Consider the following 22,336-nt stretch of genomic DNA (forward strand, 5'->3'; position numbering starts at 1 on the left):
TCGGCTCCATCAGGAAAGTATGAAAGGTGCCTTCCTCCTAAGGAAAGGGGAACAGTCTGCTGTCCATTTCTAGGTGGACTGCAATTTGCTTTAAACCACTCTATTGAATTTTACAGGGTTTGATTTTAAGGCAGAGGTAGATAGATTCTTGATCAGTACGGGTGTCAGGGGTTGTGGGGAGAAGGCAGGAGAATGGGGTTAGGAGGGAGAGATAGATCAGCCATGATTGAATGGCGGAGTAGACTTGATGGGCCGAATGGCTTAATTCTATTACTATTCCTTATGATTTGACGGCTTTATGGTCTGGTACCAGACCATGGCCTTACCATATTCTGCCCTCAGATCCATAGAGGTACATACAGTCAGCATTTTTATTTTCCTTCCTTCTAGTTTACCTTTTAAGGCCTGCTCAGTATACAGTGGAAAGTTTCCTTTCTTTAAAAGGGTTTCTTGTTTGGAAGTCCTGTGACTCGGCTATCGTTCCTTTGTTTTTTAGTTTAGTTTAGAGAAACAGGCCTTTCGGCCCACCGTGTCCGTGCCGAACAGCGGTCCCCACACACTAACACTATCCTACACACACTACGGACAATTTACAATTTTACCTTTACCTTGCACTAAATGTTGTACCATTTATTCTTTATCTGTACGCTGTGGACAGCTCCATTGTTTAAAAGTCTTTATTTTGACTGGATAGCATGCTTTTCACTGTCCCTCAGTACACATGACGATAATAAACTGACCTAAACTAAATTAAACTAAACCAAACCAAGCTAAACTTAACTTAACTTAAATGAACTTAACTTAACGTAACGTAACTTAACTTAACTTAACTTAACTTAACTTAACTTAACTTAACTTAACTTAACTTAACCTAACTTAACTTAACTTAACTTAACTTAACTTAACTTAACTTAACTTAACATAACTTAACTTAACTTAACTTAACTTAACATAACATAACTTAACTTAACATAACTTAACTTAACTTAACTTAACATAACTTAACGTAACGTAACTTAACTTAACTTAACTTAACTTAACTTAACTTAACTTAACGTAACTTAACTTAACTTAACTTAACTTAACATAACTTAACTTAACTTAACATAACTTAACTTAACTTAACATAACTTAACTTAACTTAACTTAACATAACATAACTTAACTTAACTTAACTTAACTTAACTAAAGTAAAGTAAAGTAAAGTAAAGTAAACTAAACTAAACTAGACTAAACTAAATTAAGCTAAGCTAAGCTAAGCTAAGCTAAGCTAAACTAAACTAAACTAAAGCAGAACAGTTAGTTACATGAAGAAGGGTCTCGACCCGAAACGTCACCCATTCCTTCTCACCTGAGATGCTGCCTGACCTGCTGAGTTACTCCAGCATTTTGTGAATAAACACCTTCAGTTAGTTACATGGTGTGATTTGTAAAGAGGTACAGTCCCAAGAGATGCTGCCTGACCCGTTGAATTACTCCAGCACTTTGTGTCCTTTTTGTATCTGATTGTACTTTGTTATATTTTGGACAAGTCTGACCGAAGTCCGTAGAAGTCAGTTGAAAAACCGCCAGTCTAGTAAAAAGAATTGAAGTGGACGTTTGTGTACGAAGGAGAGAAACAGGAGAATGATTCAAATTAGCCAGGGCGCTTGCATTTTTGATCTGAACAGATTTCAGAGTGAACAGTCAGTCAGTTGAGGGTTTTCTAGACTAAACACTTCAGTTTGTGATGTGATTTTCCTTTTCCCTTCTTGTGAAGCAGTCTTCCCTAAAGACACTTTAGGGAACGTGAAGCAGTCTTCCCTAAAGACACTCGAATGGAGGAGGTTGATTTAATTTCTGGTCGACTGGCAGTAAAGTAGAAGTAAAAAATTTGAATAAGTTTGTCTTTAGAGTCACAGAGTCACAGAGCATTACAGCGTGGAAACAGGCCCTTCAGTCCAACGTGCCCACACCGGCCAACATGTCCCACCTACACTAGTCCCACCTGCCCGCGTTTGGTCCATATCCCTCCAAACCTGTCCTATCCATGTACCTGTCTAACTGTTTCTTAAACATTGGGATAGTCCCTGCCTCAACTACCTCCTCTGGCAGTTTGTTCCACACACCCACCACTCTTTGTGTAAAAAGGTTACCCCTCAGACGCCTGCTAAATCTTTCCCCCTCACCTTAAACCTATGTCCTCTGGTCCTCGATTCACCTATTCTGGGTAAGAGACTTTATGCATCTACCCGATCTATTCCTCTCGTGATTTTATACACCTCTATGAGATCACCCCTCATCCTCCAAGGAATCGAGTCCCAGCCTATTCAAACTCTCCCGATAGCTCAGACCCTCCAGTCCTGGCAACATCCTCGTAGATTCTTGTAGATATAGTCATACACAGTGCTATTAATGCAATTATTTATTCAATCAAATTTGCAATAAACTCGATGATCCGTTTCAGATTAATGGCACACAATGCCCTTGCCCTTTTCTGACTCTACCATTAAGTGTCTTGTCGTTTTATAGCACAGAATCCCAGTGTACTGTGGTGAACTTATCAACATGGTGGAGCACAAAATGCTGGAGTAACTCAGCGGGTCAGGCAGCATCTCAGGAGAGAAGGAATGGTTGACGTTTCGGGTCGAGACCCTTCTTCGGACCGATCAGCCCGAAGAAGGGTCTCGCCCCGAAATGTCATCAGTCTGAAGAAGGGTCTCGACCCTCAGACCCTACTAGGTTAATTCCCGGAATGGCGGGACTGTCATATGTTGAAAGACTGGAGCGACTAGGCTTGTATACACTGGAATTTAGAAGGATGAGAGGAGATCTTATCGAAACGTATAAGATTATTAAGGGGTTGGACACGTTAGAGGCAGGAAACATGTTCCCAATGTTGGGGGAATCCAGAACAAGGGGCCACAGTTTAAGAATAAGGGGTCGGCCATTTAGAACCGAGATGAGGAAAAACTTTTTCAGTCAGAGAGTTGTGAATCTGTGGAATTCTCTGCCTCAGAAGGCAGTGGAGGCCAATTCTCTGAATGCATTCAAGAGAGAGCTGGATAGAGCTCTTAAGGATAGCGGAGTCAGAGGGTATGGGGAGAAGGCAGGAACGGGGTACTGATTGAGAATGATCAGCCATGATCACATTGAATGGCGGTGCTGGCTCGAAGGGCCGAATGGCCTCCTCCTGCACCTATTGTCTATTGTCTATTGTTTAACCCGAAACGTCACCCATTCCTTCTCTCCTGAGATGCTGCCTGACCCGCTGAGTTACTCCAGCATTTTGTGTCTACCTTCAATTTGAGCCAGCATCTGCAGTTATTTTCCTATCCTTCCATCAACATGGAATAGAACCAAACCAGCATCAGGTGTTCCTTCCTACTCATAACAATAATGGGTTGGGGGTAACTGATAGAAGAGCTTGTTTGATGACATCTAAACTTGGTGAGATGTAGCATTGGGTTGATGTGCAGTAAGTCAATGATGCTGATCAATTGAACTTGTCCTCTTTTGTAATAGATTGAAATGTGGCGTGTGATTTTTTTTTAATCCACTTGCCAGCTAACAGAGTTTCTCTCCTTTTGTGGTTTGGCAGCTATTACAACCGTAAAGCTCTGGGCCATCGACCGACCATGTTTTCAGACGATAATGATGAGGACGGGACTAATCAAGCATGCCGAGTACATGGAATTTCTAAAGAGGTTTGCTATTTTTGTTGTATTTGTTTCATTCCCCCCCTGTTTGTGAAGTGACATAAAGGTCATTTTCCTCCCACTCCTCATCTCGATCATCGTTACAGCAATTACTATTAACTAGCTATTAACCAGGGGTGGCACGGTGGCACAGCAGTAGAGTTGCTGCCTTACAGTGCTTGCAGCGCCGGAGACCCGGGTTCGATCCCGACCACGGGTGCTGTCTGTACGTGTGTTTGTACGTTCTCCCCGTGACTGCGTGGGTTTTATTTCCCGGTGCTCCGGTTTCCTCCCACACTCCAAAGATGTACAAGTTTGTATGTTCACCGGCTTGGTACAATTGTAAATTGCCCCTCGTGTGTGTAGGATAGTGTTAATGTGCGGGGATCGCTGGTCGGCGCGGGCTTGGTGGGCCGAAGGGTCTGCTTCCGAGCTGCATCTCGAAACGAAACTAAACAAAACAAATCTAAACTAAACTAAACTAAACTAAACTAAACTCTATTCTCGTTGCTATTAACTAGCTTATCGCCTTGCTTACTCCCAGGATCATTATCCTGTTCCCCAGAAAGTCCGACTGTTAAAATCCAACCACTTATCCAACAATCCAATTACTGCAATGCCCATTTGGGAAACATAAACCAAAAAGCAATGACTTTATCTGATCACAGGTATCGTTGGTATAAATATGACTCACCTGCTTTGAACTGCAACAAGACAACAATACCGTTCCACAAATTAACTTGTGGTTTGGCTCTCTTCAAAATTAAGTGGCACACATTGACAATTGTACCTTTTCATTATTTGGGGCGGCGCGGTGGCGCAGCGGTGGAGTTGCTGCCTTACTGCACCAGAGTTCAATCCTGACTACGAGTGCTGTCTGTACGGAGTTTGCACGTTCTCCCCGTGACCGCGTGGGCTTTCCCAGGGTGCACCGGTTTCCTCCCACATTCCAAAGACGTGCTGGTTTGTGCGTTAATTGGCTTCGGTAAAGATTGCAAATTGTCCCTGGTGTGCAGGATGGTGCTCATGTACAGGGTAATCACTGGTCGGCACAGACTCGGTGGGCCGAAGGGCCTGTTTCCATGCTGTATCACTAAACTAAACTAAACTAAACTAAACTAAGCTTGTGGAGAGGCTAATAGGGAAGATCTAATGGGGAAGGTTAATTGGCTTGGTAAATGTAAAAATTGTCCCTAGTGGGTGTAGGATAGTGTTAGTTTGCGGGGATCGCTGGTCGGCGCGGACACGGTGGGCCGAAAGGGCCTGTTTCCGCGCTGTATCTCTAAACGGAAGCATATTGATGTAAGAAATGAATAAGTTGCTAAGAAATTAAAGTCGAAGGGCATACCTCACTTTAGACTTCAGAGATACAGCGAGGAAACAGGCCCTTCGGCCCACCGAGTCCACATCGACCCATTCACTAACACTATCCTACAAACGCTAGGGACGATTTACAATTTTACCGAAGCCAACCGAACTACAAACCTGTCCTTGGAGTGTGGGGGGAACCGGAGCACTCTGAGAAAACCCATGTGGTCACAGGGAGAATGTACAAACTAAGTAGAGACAGCAGCCACGGTCCACACCGCCCAACATGTCCCAGCAACACTAGTCCCACCTCCCTGCGTTTGGCCCCTATCCCTCCAAACCTGTCCTATCCATGTACCTGTCTAACCTTTTCTTAAATGTTGGGAAAGTCCCTGCCTCAACTACCTCCTCCGGCAGCTCGTTCCATTCACCCACCACCCTTTGTGTGAAAAAGTTACCTCTCAGATTCCTGTTAAATCTTTTACCCTTCACTTTAAACCTATGTCCTCTGGTCTTTGATTCACCTACTCTGGGCAAGAGACTCCACCCGATCTATTCCTCTCATGATTTTATACATCCCCCGTCATCCTCCTGCGCTCCAAGGAATAGTCCCAGCCTGCTCAACCTCTCCCTATAGCTCAGAACCTCGAGTTTAGAACTGAGATGAGGAATTTCAATCAGAGAGTTGTGAATCTGTGGAATTCTCTGCCTCAGAAGGCAGTGGAGGCCAATTCTCTGAATGCATTCAAGAGGGAGCTAGATAGAGCTCTTAAGGATAGCGGAGTCAGGGGGTACGGGGAGAAGGCAAGAACGGGGTACTGATTGAGAATGATCAGCCATGATCACATTGAATGGCGATGCTGGCTCGAAGGGCTGAATGGCCTCCTCCTGCACCTATTGTCTATTGTCTATTGTCTATTGAATGGCGGTGCTGGCTCGAAGGGGGTTGAATGGCCTCCTCCTGCACCTATTGTCTATTGTCTATAATGTTCTCTGCACCCTTCCCAGCTTGTCCGCAAAATAAGAAAATGATCATCCAAATCCCAAGTGCCACCGAAGGAAAGACATTTAAGTTTGAAAAGTGACCTTTCTTCCGGAAAAAGCTTTACGGAAAACCATTTATGATTCAGACAAAACCGTAATTTCCTGATAGACTTGCGGTTATGATCGCTTAAATTAGGCAAGGGACAATATTTTTACAGATGTGCAGTGTGCCACAACTAAACATTTACGCTTGTCTAAGCTGCAAGAGAGAAGTTGCTGCTCTTTGTTTATCTTGGCAGAGAGGGATTGCTTGCCTGGAATATTATTATTTAGGAGGAAGCGCTGATGGAGGAAGGGAATGCAGTGGGATGACAAACAGGGCGTGGGAATGAGAGCGGGGTGCACACACGCTAATGCTTTCCATACCATACCATACCATACACATACAGCCGGAAACAGGCCTTTTCGGCCCACCAAGTCCGTGCCGCCCAGCGATCCCCGCACATTAACACTATCCTACACCCACTAGGGACAATTTTTTAAATATTTTTTTTACATTTACCCAGCCAATTAACCTACATACCTGCACGTCTTTGGAGTGTGGGAGGAAACCGAAGATCTCGGAGAAAACCCACGCAGGTCACGGGGAGAACGTACAAACTCCTTACAGTGCAGCACCCGTAGTCAGGATCGAACCTGAGTCTCCGGCGCTGCATTCGCTGTAAGGCAGCAACTCTACCGCTGCGCTACCGTGCCGTCCAGCGGACATTTTAATGTTTCTTCTTAAAATGTAGAACGTAGTTTAGTTTAGTTTAGTTATAGCGTGATACAGTGTGGAAACAGCCCAACTTGCCCACAACGGCGACATTTCCCAGCTACGCTAGTCCCGCCTGCCTGCGCTTGGTCCATATCCCTCCAAACTTGTCCTATCCGTGTACCTGTCTAACTGTTTCTTAAACGTTAGGATAGTCCCGGCCTCAAATACCTCCCCTGGCAGCTCGTTCCATACAGCCACCACCCATTGTGTGGAAAAAGTTACCCCTCAGATCTTTTCCCCTTCGCTTTGAATTCCCCAGGTTTAGTTAAGAATAAGGGGTAGGCCATTTAGAACAGAGATGAGGAAAAACTTTTTCAGTCAGAGAGTTGTGAATCTGTGGAATTCTCTGCCTCAGAGGGCAGTGGAGGCCAATTCTCTGAATACATTCAAGAGAGAGCTAGATAGAGCTCTTAAGGATAGCGGAGTCAGGGGGTATGGGGAGAAAGCAGGAACGGGGTACTGATTGAGAATGACCAGCCATGATCATATTGAATGGCGGTGCTGGCTCGAAGGGCCGAATGGCCTACTCCTGCACCTATTGTCTATTGTCTATTGAACCTATGTCCTCTGGTCTTTGATTCCCCTACTCTGGGCAAGAGATTCTGTGCATCCATTCTGTGCAATTTATTCCTCTCGTGATTGTCTACACTTCTATAAGATCTATAAGTTGAGAGATCGTTATTTAGAATTGTCCTGTTTAGTGGTAGAACACTATAGCAGGACGCTGATTTAGCCTGGAGATACAGCGCGGAAACTGGCCCTTCGGCCCACCGAGTCCGCACCGACCAGCGATCCCCACACACTAGCACTTTCCGACACACACTAGGGACAATTCTACATTTATACCAAAGCCAATTAACCTACAAACCTGTACGTCTTTGGAGTGTGGGAGGAAAGCGAAGATCTCGGAGAAAACCCACACAGATTGCAGGGAGAACGTACAAACTCCGTACAGACAAGACCCGTAGTCAGGATCGAACCTGGGTCTCTCTGGCGCTGTGAGGCAGCAACCCTACCGCTGCGCCACCGTGCTGCCCGTAGATTGATTTTGAACTGAAATTCTTATTTCAGTTTCAATTTGATTTAGTTCATTGTCACGTGAACCGTGGTACAGTGAAAAGTTGTTGTTGCGTGCTAACCAGTCAGGCGTTGTTCCACCAATTTGCGTTATCCTCACTGTGAGAGTGGATGATGGTGCTACAATATTAAAAATGGCCGATTCCAATGGGGACTCCCAGGTCATAAGGTCATAAGGTCACCGGGGCAGCACGGTGGCGCAGCGGTAGAGTTGCTGCCTTACAGCGAATGCAGCGCCAGAGACTCAGGTTCGATCCCGACTACGGGCGCCGTCTGTACGGAGTTTGTACGTTCTCCCCGTGATCTGCGTGGGTTTTCTCCGAGATCTTCGATTTCCTCCCACACTCCAAAGACGTACAGGTATGTAGGTTAATTGACTGGGTAAATGTAAAAATTGTCCCTCGTGTGTGTAGGATAGTGTTAGTGTGCGGGGATCGCTGGGCGGCGCGGACCCGGTGGGCCGAAGGGCCTGTTTCCGCGCTGTATCTCTAAATCTAAAAAAAAAATCATAAGGCCATAAGTGATAGTAGTAGAATTAGGCCATTCGGCCCATCAAGTCTACTCCGCCATTCAATCATGGCTGATCTATCTCTCCCTCCTAACCCCCTTCTCCTGCCTTCTCCCCATAACCTCTGACACCCGTACTAATCAAGAATCTATCTATCTCTGCCTTAAAAATATCATCCACTGACTTGGCCTCCACAGCCTCCTGCGGCAAAGAATTCCACAGATTCACCACCCTTCTGACTAAAGAAAATCCTCCTCATCTCCTTCCTAAAAGAACGTCCTTTAATTCTGAGGCTCTGACCTCTGGTCCTGGACTCTCCCACTGGTGGAAACATCCTCCCCACATCCACTCTACCCAGGCCTTTCACTATTCTGTACGTTTCAATGAGGTTTCCCCCCCCCTCATTCTTCTAAACTCAAGCGAGTACAAGCCCAGTGCTGACAAACGCTCATCATAGGTTAACCCTCTCATTGCTGGTGTAGGAAAGTCAGTAGACCCAGAGCCTCAACAGGGGTTGAAGTCATGACTTGCGCTTGACTTGGATTGAAGTGAGGGGGAGTTGCTCAGATCGTCGGCCTCACTCTCTCGTCCTGGCCTATTGAGTTCCAGCAGCAAGACATAGTCGGGGCGGCTGGGGACAGATCAGGATGCAGTGGATGGTCAGAAGTGTCCTACGTATCTCAGTCTGCCCTGTTTGCGCTGCACGACGCTTTGCTGGGATCGTCTTTCTGCCCGTTGAACCTTCTGGTGGTTTCCTCCGCGCAATCCGCCGAACCCAGGCTTCACGTGCTAGGTAGACAAGCCCTAAAGCCGCTGGAACCAATGACTTGCCGGCTGTACACGTGGCGTGCACACGAGACAGTGGAGACATCGTGGGGGCGGGGTCGTTCAACTCCCGTACAAGTCCCATTGAGGACTTGCCCACTGCCCCAACAGGTGCAGGTACTCCATTAGATTACCACATCTCAGAGGGCCAACTGCACTTGGGTGGTTGGAAGGACTGAGGTTTGCAGACAGTGCCACCTATGGTTTCAGCCCACTTCCTGCACTTGAAATGGCCACCAAGGGTACAGAAGGATGAGGGGGGAACCTCATTGAAACGTACCGAATAGTGAAAGGCCTGGATAGAGTGGGATGCTTTAGTTTAGTTTAGTTCAGCTTAGTTTAGATACACCGTATGGAAACAGGCCCTTCGGCCCACCGAGTCCGCACTGACCAGGGATCCCCGCACATTAACACTATCCTACACACACTCGTGACAATTTACACACACACCAAGCCAATTAGCCTACAAACCTGTATGTCTTTGGAGTGTGGGAGGAAACTCAAGATTTCTGAGAAAACCCACGTGGTCACGGGGAGAACGTACAAACTCCGTACGGACAGCGCCCGTGGTCGGGATCGAACCAGGGTCTCCGGCGCTACAATTGCTGTAAGGCAGCAACTCTACCGCTGCGCCACAGTGGCCGCCCACAGGCGGAGAGGATGTTTCCGCTAGTGGGAGGGTCTAGGGCCAGAGGCCATAGAATAGCCTCAGAATAAAGGAACGTAGAAACGTCACCCATTCCTTCGCTCCTGAGATGCTGCCTGACCTGCTGAGTTACTCCAGCATTTTGTGAATAAATACCTTCGATTTGTACCAGCATCTGCAGTTATTTTCTTATACTACCTTCAGAAATGAGATGAGGAGGAATCTCTTTAGTCAGAGGGTGGTGGATCTGTGGAACTCATTGCCACAAAAGGCTGTGGAGGCCAAGTCAGTGGATATTTTTAAGGTGGAGATTGGTAGATTCTTGATTAGTGTGGGTGTCATGGGATTATGGGGAGAAGGCAGGAGAATGGGGGTTGAGAGGGGAAGATGGATCAGCCATGATCGAATGGCGGAATAGACTCGATGGACCGAATGGCCTAATTCTGCTCCTAGAACTTATAAACCTATGATGCTGGTTTACCAACAAAAGCACAGAGAGAATGCTGAAGTAACTCAACCAGCCAGGCAGCATCTCTGGAGGATAAGTGGTGTTTCAGGTTTAGACTTTATAGACTTCAGAGATACAGGTTGGCCTTTTGGCCCAACGGGCCCACGCAGACCAGCGACCTCCCACACACTGGCACTATCCCACACGCTCGGGACCATTTATAATTTACAGTAGCCAATTAACCTCCAAAACTGCACACCATTTGAATGTGGGAGGAAACCGGAGCACCTGGGGGAAACCCACGTGGTCACGGGGGCGGGGGGGGGACGTGCACGCTCCACACAGACTGCACCCACAGTCAGGATCGGACCACCTGACGGCGGGAGCGGTCCCCAGTGGAGGTCTCTCTATAAGGGGGTCCTCCCACTTTACATCGGGGACCTGGGGTGGAGAGTGTTGCATAAGGCTGTGGCCTGTAACAGGTACTTGAGCCGGTTCACGGTCTCGTCTGCCGCCTGCGGCGAGGAGGAGACCATGTACCATTTGTATACAGAGTGCGTGAGGTTACAGCCCCTGTTCGATTATCTGAAGGGGCTGCTCCTCAGGTTCTGGCTCCATTTTAGCCCTACACTTTTAATTTTGGGGCACCCGGTACAGAGGGGGGATGGTCAGGAGGGAGGAGGGGGTCTCCCTGTCGGTCTGCTGCTGGGCCTGGCCAAGATGGCCATCCGCGGGTCCAGGCAGCAGGCAGTCGACGGCCTCACAGAGGTCGGCTGCCTACCCCTGTTCCGGGCTTACGTCCGTGCCCGCGCGTCCCTGGAGAGGGAACATGCGGTGTCCACGGGGACTATGGAGGCCTTCCGTGGCCGTTGGTCGCCGCGGGGGGTCGAATGTATTGTTGACAGACATGGCGGGATTTTAATGTGATAATTGTTTATATTTGTAAACTGCCGATACAGGCGGCTTTTGTTTGATCACATTTTGCTTAGTATGTTTGTATGTTTTTCTTTGGAATAAAACTTTTATATTATAAAAAAAAATTTAAAAATTTAAAAACCCAGTCAGGATCGGACCCAAGTCTCCGGTGTTGTGAGCTAGCAATACTACCACTGTGCTCCTGTGCCGTTAACAGTGTTGGGACCCTTCTTCAGACGTTGCTATCTATATCCACTACTGGTTGTAGAAAGGATTCACAACGATGTGACCTGGACTGGAGGCCTTGACCTATGAGGAGTTGCTGCCTGGCCTGCTGAGTGACACCAGCACTTTTTTTTCCCCCTAAGCCAGCATCTGCAGTTTCTTGTGTCTACATCCTTCCTATGTGGTCCCCTCCCTCCCACCAAACTTTGAACCCCGTAAATACGGCTCACCTTGCATTTCCCGATGGCGGGGTGGCGCAGCGGTAGAGTTGCTGCCTTACAGCGCCAGAGACCTGCGTTCGATCTTGACTGCGGGTGTACGGATGTACGGATTTGTACGTCCTCCCTGTGACCTGCGTGGGTTTTCTCCGGGTGCTCTGGTTTCATCCCACACTCCAAAGACGTACAGGGTTGCAGGCTAATTGGCTGGGTATAAATGTAAATTGTACCGAGTGTGTGTCAAATACTAATAGTGTGCGAGGATCGCTGGTCAAGTCAAGTCAAGTCAAGTCAATTTTATTTGTATAGCACATTTAAAAACAACCCACGTTGACCAAAGTGCTGTACATCAGTTCAGGTACTAAGAAACGAACATACAATGGCACACAGACATAACAGCACATACATAAACAGTTCACAGCGCCCCCTCAGAGGGCCTCAAACGCTAGTGAGTAGAAATAGGTTTTGAGCCTGGATTTAAAGGAATCGATGGAGGGGGCAGTTCTGATGGGGAGAGGGATGCTGTTCCACAGTCTAGGAGCTGCAACCGCAAAAGCGCGGTCACCCCTGAGCTTAAGCCTAGACCGCGGGATAGTGAGTAGCCCCAAGTCGGCCGACCTGAGGGACCTGGAGATAGAGTGGTGGGTTAGAAGATTTTTGATATGGGGGGGGGGGGGGGGGCTAGCCCATTTAGGGCTTTGTATGTGAATAGGAGGAGCTTGAAGTTGATTCTGTACTGTACTGGGAGCCAGTGGAGAGAGGCCAGAATCGGGGTGATGTGGTCCCTTTTACGGGTACCCGTCAGGAGTCTCGCTGCGGCGTTTTGGACCAATTGCAGGCGGGACAGGGATGATTGGCTGATCCCAGTGTACAGGGAGTTGCAGTAGTCTAGGCGTGAACTCAGTGACCCGAGGGGCTTGCTTCCGCGCTGTATCTTTAAACTAATCTAAACTAACTTTCCGAAGATAGACACAAAATGCTGGGGCAGCTCAACAGGTCAGACAGCATCACTGGAGAAAAGGAATGGGTGACGTTTCGGGTCGAGACCCTTCTTCAGACTGAGAGTCAGGGGAAAGGGGAAACGAGAGATGTGGACGATATAGAAAGATATAGAACAAATGAATGAAAGATATGTAAAGAAGCTGGTGGCACGGCGGCACGGTGGCGCAGCGGTAGAGTTGCTGCCTTACAGCGCTTGCAGCGCCGGAGACCCGGGTTCGATCCTGACTGTACGGGGTTCGTACGTTCTCCCCGTGACCTGCCTGGGTTTTCTCCGAGATCTTCGGTTTCCTCCCACACTCCAAAGGCTTACAGGTTTGTAGGTTAATTGGCTTGGGGTAAGTGTAAATTGTCCCTAGTGTGTGTAGGATAGTGTCGGTGTGCGGGGATCGCTGGTCGGTGCGGACTCGGTGGGCCGAAGGGCCTGTTTCCGTGCTGTATCTCTAAGCTAAACTGGACTAAAGTAACTGCTGTAACTTTCCAGCCTTCGAAAGAAACTCCTCCTGATGTTTGATCCCGTTCCCAATAGTCCTGCTGCCATGAAATATCTTCTCTGGGATAAGTTTATTTTTTCATCCCCCATAAATCTGCATGACAAGGTAATTTTCAACAAGTACGCAGGTTTCACCTCTGTTAAGTACTTCTTCCCCTCACACATGGCCTTGTTTTCACAGACTTCAGTCTCACGTTTTATATAAATAGATCTGGCCAAGTAACAAAAAAGAAACGTTTTGACAGGGTGTTGAAGAAGACATTTGGCACGCTTGCCTTTATCGGTCGGGGCCACTGAGTACAGGAGTTGGGACGTTATGTTGCAAGTCCACAAGTCATTGGTGAGGATAGACACGAAAATGGGTCGGGCAGCATCTCTGGAGAAAAGGACGAGGTGACGCTTCGGGTCGAAGCCCTCCTTCAGTGTGAGGGTCAGGGGAGAGGGAAACTCGAGGTGTGAAAAGGTACCGAACAAATCAGAGCCGGCACCAATTCAAAGAGCCCACAATGGTCCATCGATAGCAGGAGAGTAGGTGGAACAGTAAAACTATCACTAGACAATAGGTGCAAGGGGAGGCCATTCGGCCCTTCGAGCCAGCACCGCCATTCAATGTGATCATGGCTGATCATTCTCAATCAGTACCCCGCTCCTGCCTTCTCCCCTTAAACCCCTGACTCCGCTATCCTTAAGAGACTCTATCCAGCTCTCTCTTGAATGCATTCAGAGAATTGGCCTCCACTGCCTTCTGAGGCAGAGAATTCCACAGATTCACAACTCTCTGTTTTTCCTCATCTCAGTTCTAAATGGCCTACCCCTTATTCTTAAACTGTGGCCCCTTGTTCCGGACTGCCCCAACATTGGGAAAATGTTTCCTACCTCTAACGTGTCCAACCCCTTAATAATCTTATACGTTTCGATAAGATCTCCTCTCATCCTTCTAAATTCCAGTGTATACAAGCTTAGTCGCTCCAGACGAGGTGACATTTCGGGTCGAAGCCCTCCTTCAGTGTGAGAGTCAGGGGAGAGGGAAACTCGCGGTGTGAAAAGGTACCGAACAAATCAGAGCCGGCACCGATGGCCAAAGAGCCCACAATGGTCCATTGATGGCAGGAGAGTAGGTGGAAACGAGGGGATACGAACAGTAAAACTAACAGGACGACCAGTGTGGTGGGGTGATGGAGAGAGAGGGGATGCATTGGGAAGGGTTACTTGAAGTTAGAGAAATCAATGTTAATACCGCTGGGGTGTAAGCTGCCCAAGCGAAATATGAGGTGCTGTTCCTCCAATTTGCTTGTGGCCTCACTCTGACAATGGAGGAGGCCTTTGGTGAGACGCACCTGGAGTACTGGGTACAGATCTAGTCACCCAGCTACAGGAAGGATGTCATTAAGCTGGACAGGGTGTAGAAAAGATTCACAAGGATGTGGAGGACTTGAGTTATAATGAGAGGCTGGGTAGGCTGGGACTTGCTGGAGCATCAGAGGTGAAGAGGTGACCTTGCTAAGGTTTATAAAACCACATGGGATGTAGATTTTTATAAAATGACACAAAGTGTTGGAGTAACTCTGCAGGTCAGGCAGCATCACTGGAAAACATGGATACTGTAGGTGACGATTCAAGTTGAGGCCTATCTAGGTTAATTCCCGGAATGGCGGGACTATCATATGTTGAAAGACTGGAGCGACAAGGCTTGTATACACTGGAATTTAGAAGGATGAGAGGAGATCTTATCGAAACGTATAAGATTATTAAGGGGTTGGACACGTTAGAGGCAGGAAACATGTTCCCAATGTTGGGGGAGTCCAGAACAAGGGGCCACAGTTTAAGAATAAGAGGTAGGCAATTTAGAACTGAGATGAGGAAAAACTTTTTCAGTCAGAGAGTTGTGAATCTGTAGCATTCTCTGCCTCAGAAGGCAGTGGAGGCTAATTCTCTGAATGCATTCAAGAGAGAGCTGGATAGAGCTCTTAAGGATAGCGGAGTCAGGGGGTATGGGGAGAAGGCAGGAACGGGGTACTGATTGAGAATGATCAGCCATGATCACATTGAATGGCGGTGCTGGCTCGAAGGGCCGAATGGCCTACTCCTGCACCTATTGTCTATTGTCTGTTGTCTATTGTGACCTATTCCTGACGTGAATCAGTTGTAAAAAGGTTTAGGCAATTGCCTTATGTGAACAGAATAAATCTTTTTTTTTGTGTCAGACGGCAGATTCGTATCTTTAATTTGCTTTCAAAGCCAGAACGATTGTACTTATTGAGGATCAGCGAAACATTATTTGCCAAACAGATTGATGAAGGTTTCATTACTGGGAGCATGGTGACCTCATAACTGATGAATCTTCAGATTTATATTGCAAATTTGGTCCAGAGTTTTGATGGCTGATTTTGTCATTAGGGGGTGGTAGTGCTTCATGACCGGTTAATATTAAACTTTTAATTGTAATTAGACTTTAATAAATCGTAAATGTCTTGTCTATTTGCAACATGCATTAATTTTGAGGTTCCGCGATATTGGAAACTGAAAGACGGATTGTCTTGCCGGTATGTTTAGTTTAGTTCAGTTAGAGTTTAGTTCCAGGATGCAGTGTGGGCAAAGGCCCCTTGGCTCACCGACACCGCGCCAACAAGGGCAGCGCGGTGGCGCAGCGGTAGAGTTGCTGTCTTACAGCGAATGCAGCGCCGGAGACCCAGGTTCGATCCCGACTACGGGCGCCGTCTGTACGGAGTTTGTACGTTCTCCCCGTGACCTGCGTGGGTTTTCTCCGAGATCTTCGGTTTCCTCCCACACTCCAAAGACGTACAGGTATGTAGGTTAATTGACTGGGTAAATGAAAAAAATCGTCCCTAGTGTGTATAGGGTAGTGTTAATGTGCGGGGATCGCTGGGCGGCGCGGACTCGGTGGGCCGAAGGGCCTGTTTCCGCGCTGTATCTCTAAATCTAAATCTAAAAAAATCTTTTTAAAAATCTAAACCAGTGATCACCCGCCCACTAGTTCTATCCGACCATCCGAGGACAAGTTGCAGAAGCCAATCAACCCACAAACCTTCAGACTTTAGATTTCTCCCACACTCACAAAGACACGCAGGTTTGTCGGCTAATTGGCCACTAGTGTGTCGGATATTGCTAGTGTACGGGGTGATCACCGGTCGGTCAACTTATTTACACCGGCGAAACCAAACGCAGGTTCGGCGATCGCTTCGCTCAACACCTGCGCTCGGTCCGCGTTAACCAATCTGATCTCCCGGTGGCCGAGCACTTCAACTCCCCCTCCCATTCCCAGTCTGACCTTTCTGTCATGGGCCTCCTCCAGTGCCATTGTGAGGCCCACCGGAAATTGGAGGAACAGCACCTCATATTTCGCTGGGCAGTTTGCAGCCCAACAGTATGAACATCGACTTCTCCAACTTTAGATAGTTCCTCTGTCCCTCTCTTCCCCTCCTCCTTCCCAGATCTCCCTCTATCTTCCTGTCTCCACCTATATCCTTCCTTTGTCCCGCCCCCCCTGACATCAGTCTGAAGAAGGGTCTCGACCCGAAACGTCACCCATTCCTTCTCTCCTGAGATGCTGCCTGACCTGCTGAGTTACTCCAGCATTTTGTGAATAAATACCTTCGATTTGTACCAGCATCTGCAGTTATTTTCTTATACTACCGGTCGGTGTGGACACGGTGGGCCGAAGGGCCTGTTTCTGCGCTGTATTTCTAAAGTGAAGTAAAGAAAAGTAAAGTAAACTAAACTGAACTTTAATAGCTGGGAGAGGTTAGAGGGACTTGGATTGTTTTCCCTGGAAATATAGAATTAGGCCTAATTCTACTCCTATGTCTTATGGTCTAGTGGAAGCACATCTACAATTTCTTCCCAACTCTGTGTAATGACAGTATAAATACACCCGTAAGTTTACCTTTGTTTAGTTTTAAAATCCCATTTTGCCAATTGAGTAAATATATAAGAATTCTCTTGAATTTCTCTGCCTCAGAAGGCAGTGGAGGCCAGTTCTCTGAATGCTTTCAAGAGAGAGCTGGATAGAGCTCTTAAGGATAGCGGAGTCAGGGGGTACGGGGAGAAGGCAGGGAACGGGGTACTGATTGAGAATGATCAGCCGTGATCACATTGAATGGTGGTGCTGGCTCGAAGGGCCGAATGGCCTACTCCTGCACCTATTGTCTATTGGCTATTGTCTAACATAGAACATAGAACAGCGCAGCACAGCAACGGGCCCTTCGGCCCATAATGTTTATGCTGAACATAATGCCGTTAAACTGAGCTCATCAGCTTGTATGTGACTTATATCCTTCTAATCCTTGCATATCACTTGTATGTGCCTATCTAAAAGCCTATTAAATGCCATTACCATATATGCCTCCACCACCACCTCTGGCAGCGCATTCCAGGCCTCCACAACTCTCTGTGTGAAAAACTTGCCCCCCACATCTGAATTAATCGTTCCACCCCTCTCGCCCTTTTTGCTACGCCCTCTTGTGTTGGACATTTTCGTCCCTGGGTAAAAGGTTCTGACTGTCTACTCCATCTATGCTTCTCAGTAATTTTATACACGTCTATTGACTTCCCTCGAAGTTGATATTTATATACAAAAGGACACTAAGGGGTTGGAGAGGCTAGATGCGGGAAGATTGTTCCCGATGTTGGGGAAGTCCAGAACCAAGGGTCACAGCTTAAGGATAAGGGGGAAGGAAGTCTTGTAGGACCGAGATGAGAAAACATTTCTTCACACAGAGAGTGGTGAGTCTGTGGAATTCTCTGCCACAGAAGGTAGTTGAGGCCAGTTCATTGGCTATATTTAAGAGGGAGTTAGATGTGGCCCTTGTGGCTAAAGGGATCAGGGGGTATGGAGAGAAGGCAGGTATGGAATACTGAGCTGGATGATCAGCCATGATCATATTGAATGGCGGTGCAGGCTCGAAGGGCCGAATGGCCTACTCCTGCACCTATTTTCTATGTTTCTATGACACAGCGAGCTGGAGTAACTCAGCAGGTCCGGTAGCATCTTTGGAGAACAGAGATGGGCGGCACAGTGGCGCAGCGGTAGAGTTGCTGCCTCGCAGCGCCAGAGACCCGGGATTGATTCTGACTATGGGTGCTGTTTGTACGGAGTTTGTATGTTCTTCCCGTGACCTGCGTGGGTTTTCTCTGGGTGCTCCGGTTTCCTCCCACACTCCAAAGCCATGCAGGTTTGTAGGTTGATTGGCTTGGTAAAATTGTAAATTGTCCTTTGTGTGTGTGTGTGATAGTGCTAGTGTGTGGGGATTGCTGGTCGGTGTAGACTCGGTGGGCTGAAGGGCCTGTTTCTGCACTGTATCTCTAAACTAAAAACAAAACTAAACTGGATGTATGGAACAAGCTGCCAGAGGAGGTAGTTGAGGCATGGACTATCCCAACATTTAAAAAACAGTTAGACAGGTACGTGGATAGGACAGGTTTGGAGGGATGTGGACCTTACAGCGAATGCAGCGCCGGAGACTCAGGTTCGATCCTGACTACGGGCGCCGTCTGTACGGAGTTTGTACGTTCTCCCCGTGACCTGCGTGGGTTTTCTCCGAGATCATCGGTTTCCTCCCACATGTCCAAAGTCGTACAGGTATGTAGGTTAATTGACTGGGTAAATGTAAAAATTGTCCCTAGTGTGTGTAGGATAGTGTTAATGTGCGGGGATCGCTGGGCGGCGCGGACTCGGTGGGCCGAAGGGCCTGTTTCCGCGCTGTATCTCTAAATCTAAAAAAAAAATCTAAAATGCTGGCAGGTGGGATTAGTGCAACTGGGACATATTGGCCGGTGTGGGCACGTTGGGCCGAAGGGCCAGTTTCAACACTGTATCTATCTATGACTCTATGACTCTAAACATGGATAGGTGATGTTTCGGGTTGAGACCCTTCTTTCATTCTAAAGTAACGAAGTAAAAAAAGGGACCTCTCAGGATTTTCTTTTGGAAACTAAATGAGCTGAGTTCCTGTCCTTTAAATTAGATAAGAAGTCATAACTTAACATTAATTTTAAACCAAGTCACAAAGAAAGCCTTGCTTTGACTTTGATATTCATTGACTATGCTTGAGATGTGCGAACAAAACCAAAACAGAAAATGCTATAAATATTTATCAGGTCAGACAGCATACGTGAAGAGAGATAAACAGAGGTAAGAATTCAGGTCAAGACTTTTCGTCAAGAGTAAATTGATGACTTATCCAGAGGACATAGGTTTATGGGGGGGGGGGGAAGGTTTAATAGGAACCTGAGGGGTATCTTTTTCAAGCAGGTACCATCGCAACGTTTAAGAAACATTTCGACAGGCACACAGATAGGACAGGTTTAGAGGGACATGGGGCAAACGCAGGCAAGTGGGACCAGTGTAGATGTGACATGTTGGCCGATGTGGGCAGCTTAGGGCCGAAGGGCCTGTTTCCACGCTGTCATACTCTATGACTCTAATTGGACTATTTAATCTACTATCTCTTTTATGTTCGGATTTTTGTTTAATTAACGGCAGTTGGTTAATAGTCTCGTTATATGACATGCGGCTAATGAGGAAACCTTTTATTCTACAGTGTACCGACATTTCAAAACATTTCAGAAGAAATCCTCAGCAAACTAGCCGATGTACTGGAGGAGGTGAGTAAAGGCACCTAAAACATATACCCTTTATTCAATCGACAACCATGTTCTTACGCAGGTACATCGTTCCTTGAAGGTGGCACCACAGGAGGACGCAGTGGTCAAAAAGGCTTTTGATACATTGGCCTTCATCAGCCATGAGTATTGAGTTTTGAAGTTGGGAGGTCATGCTGCAGCTACGTCAGACGGTGGTGAGGCCCCATTTCGAGTATTGTGTTCAGTTCTGCGCACCATGTAAAAGGAAAGACGTTGTCAAGTTGCAAAGGGTGCTGGGAAGATTTACGAGGATGTCGCCAGAACTCGAGGGTCTGAGCTAAAGGGAGAGGTTGAGCAGGCTGGGACTCTATTCCCTGGAGCGCAGGAGGATGAGGGTTGATCTTATAGAGGTGTGTAAAGTCATGAGAGGAATAGATCGGGTAGATGCACAGAGCCTGTTGCCTGGATTAGGGGAATTGATTACCAGAGGACATAGTGTTTAAGGTGAGGGAGGAAAGATTTAATAGGAACCCGAGGGATAACATTTTTACACAAAGGTTGGTAGGTGTATGGACCGAGAGGTAGTTGAGGCAGGTACTATGGCATATCCTTCTATACCTGTCCCATCTATGTACATGTCTAAATGTTTCTTAAACATTCCAATAGTCTTTGCCTCAACTATCTCCTCTGGCAGCTCGTTCCATACACCCACCACTCTTTGTGTGAAAAAGTTACCCCTCAAGTTCCTATTAAATCTTTCCTGCCTCACCTTAAATACAAGACTACAATACACGAGCCATTCACGATGTACAGATAGATACATGATAAGGGAATAACGTTTAGTGTAAGGTGAAGCCAGTAGAGTCTGATCAAACGGGTCACTAACGGGTCACCAATGAGGCAGATAGTATTTCAGCACAGCTCTCTGGTTGCAGTAAGATGGTTCGGTTGCCTGATAACTGTTTGGAAGAAACTGCCCCTGAATCTGGAGGTGTGCGTTTTCACACTTCCTTTTGCCCGATGGGAGAGGGGGAGAAGAGGGTGTGACTTGTCCTTGATTATGCTGCTGGCCTTGCCGAGGCAGCATGAGTCCAAGTGGCAGCCTGAGGACTAGCCGATGACAGTGTGAAGATTTCACGACCAGGATGCTCAATTTAACTGAAGCACGATGAATATTGATTTCTCCAACTTCAGGTCCCCCCCGGCATCCCCTCTCTCTCCATCCCTCCCCCACCCAAGTCGCACCAGCTTCTCGTTTTTACCCAACAAACAATAGACAATAGGTGCAGGAGGAGGCCATACGGCCCTTCGAGCCATTCAATGTGATCATGGCTGATCATTCTCAATCAGTACCCCGTTCCTGCCTTCTCCAATACCCCCTGACTTCGCTATCCTTAAGAGCTCTATCCAGCTCTCTCTTGAATGCATTCAGAGAATTGGCCTCCACTGCCTTCTGAGGCAGAGAATTCCACAGATTCACAACTCTCTGACTGAAAAAGTTTTTCCTCATCTCAGTTCTAAATGGCCTACCCCTTATTCTTAAACTGTGGCCCCTTTGTTCTGGACTCCCCCAACATTGGGAACATGTTTCCTGCCTCTAACGTGTCCAACCCCTTAATAATCTTATACGTTTCAATCAGATCTCCTCTCATCCTTCTAAATTCCAGTGTATACAAGCCTAGTCGCTAACAATGGGCTGTTTCCTTTATCATTGTCACCTTTTTGCATATCTTTCATTCATTGTTCTTTATCTCTCCACATCGCCGTCTGTATCTCTCATTTCCCCTTATCCCTAACCAGTCTGAAGAAGGGTCTCAACCAGAAATGTTGCCCATTCCTTCCCTTCAGAGATGCTGCCTGACCTGCTGAGTTACTCCAGCTTTTTGTGTCTATCTTCGGTTCAAACCAGCATCTGCAGTTTCCACCGACTCATTTTGTTGGCAGGTTCTATTCTGCCTCAGGTCACTGCGATGAACAATGCGCTGATATGACGATGCAGCTAGTTCCCCCACAACACAATTTAATTCTTCGGCACAATTTTAACTGTCTGGTTTGTTTGGAAAATACTCTGTGCAATATTAAACATCTGGTGCTAAGTGTTGTTTTCATTTCTGTGCTCATGATTCATCCCCTGTGTTCATGATTCATCCCGTGTTGACATCCTCACTGATAATGTGGTCTCAGCTTTGGAAGTAACGTATTGGATCTGAACCAAACTGTCCAAAAAGGAGATCCGAGGCACTGCAGATATAAAACTGCAACGGAACTGCAGAAAGAACCGCAACTGCACTGTGGGCACAGCGGTAGAGTTGCTGCCTTACAGCACTTACAGCACCAGAGACCCGGGTTCGATCCTGGCTACAGGTGCTTGCCTGTACGGGGTTTTTGTATGTGCGTTCTCCCCGTTACCTGCGTGGGTTTTCTCCGAGTGCTCCGGTTTCCTCCCACACTCCCAAAGACGTACAGGTTTGTAGGTTAATTGGCTTCGATAAAATTGTACATTTTTAGATTTAGATTTTTTTTAGATTTAGAGATACAGCGCGGAAACAGGCCCTTCGGCCCACCGGGTCCGCGCCGCCCAGCGATCCCCGCA

General features: G+C 47.2%; 1 protein-coding gene across 1 annotated transcript in view; it reads left to right on the forward strand.

Annotated features, from left to right (window-relative positions):
• prkg1b (protein kinase cGMP-dependent 1b) overlaps positions 1 to 22,336 on the forward strand; it is a 422,934-nt gene that overhangs the window by 234,338 nt on the left and 166,260 nt on the right. Inside the window, exons 4-5 of the mRNA XM_078412759.1 lie at positions 3,581 to 3,686; positions 19,701 to 19,764. Of these exons, the coding sequence (XP_078268885.1) occupies positions 3,581 to 3,686; positions 19,701 to 19,764 (170 nt within the window). The remainder of the gene's footprint in view (positions 1 to 3,580; positions 3,687 to 19,700; positions 19,765 to 22,336) is intronic.

This window comes from Rhinoraja longicauda, chromosome 16, assembly GCF_053455715.1.
Source record: "Rhinoraja longicauda isolate Sanriku21f chromosome 16, sRhiLon1.1, whole genome shotgun sequence".
Taxonomy (NCBI): Eukaryota; Metazoa; Chordata; class Chondrichthyes; order Rajiformes; family Arhynchobatidae; genus Rhinoraja; species Rhinoraja longicauda.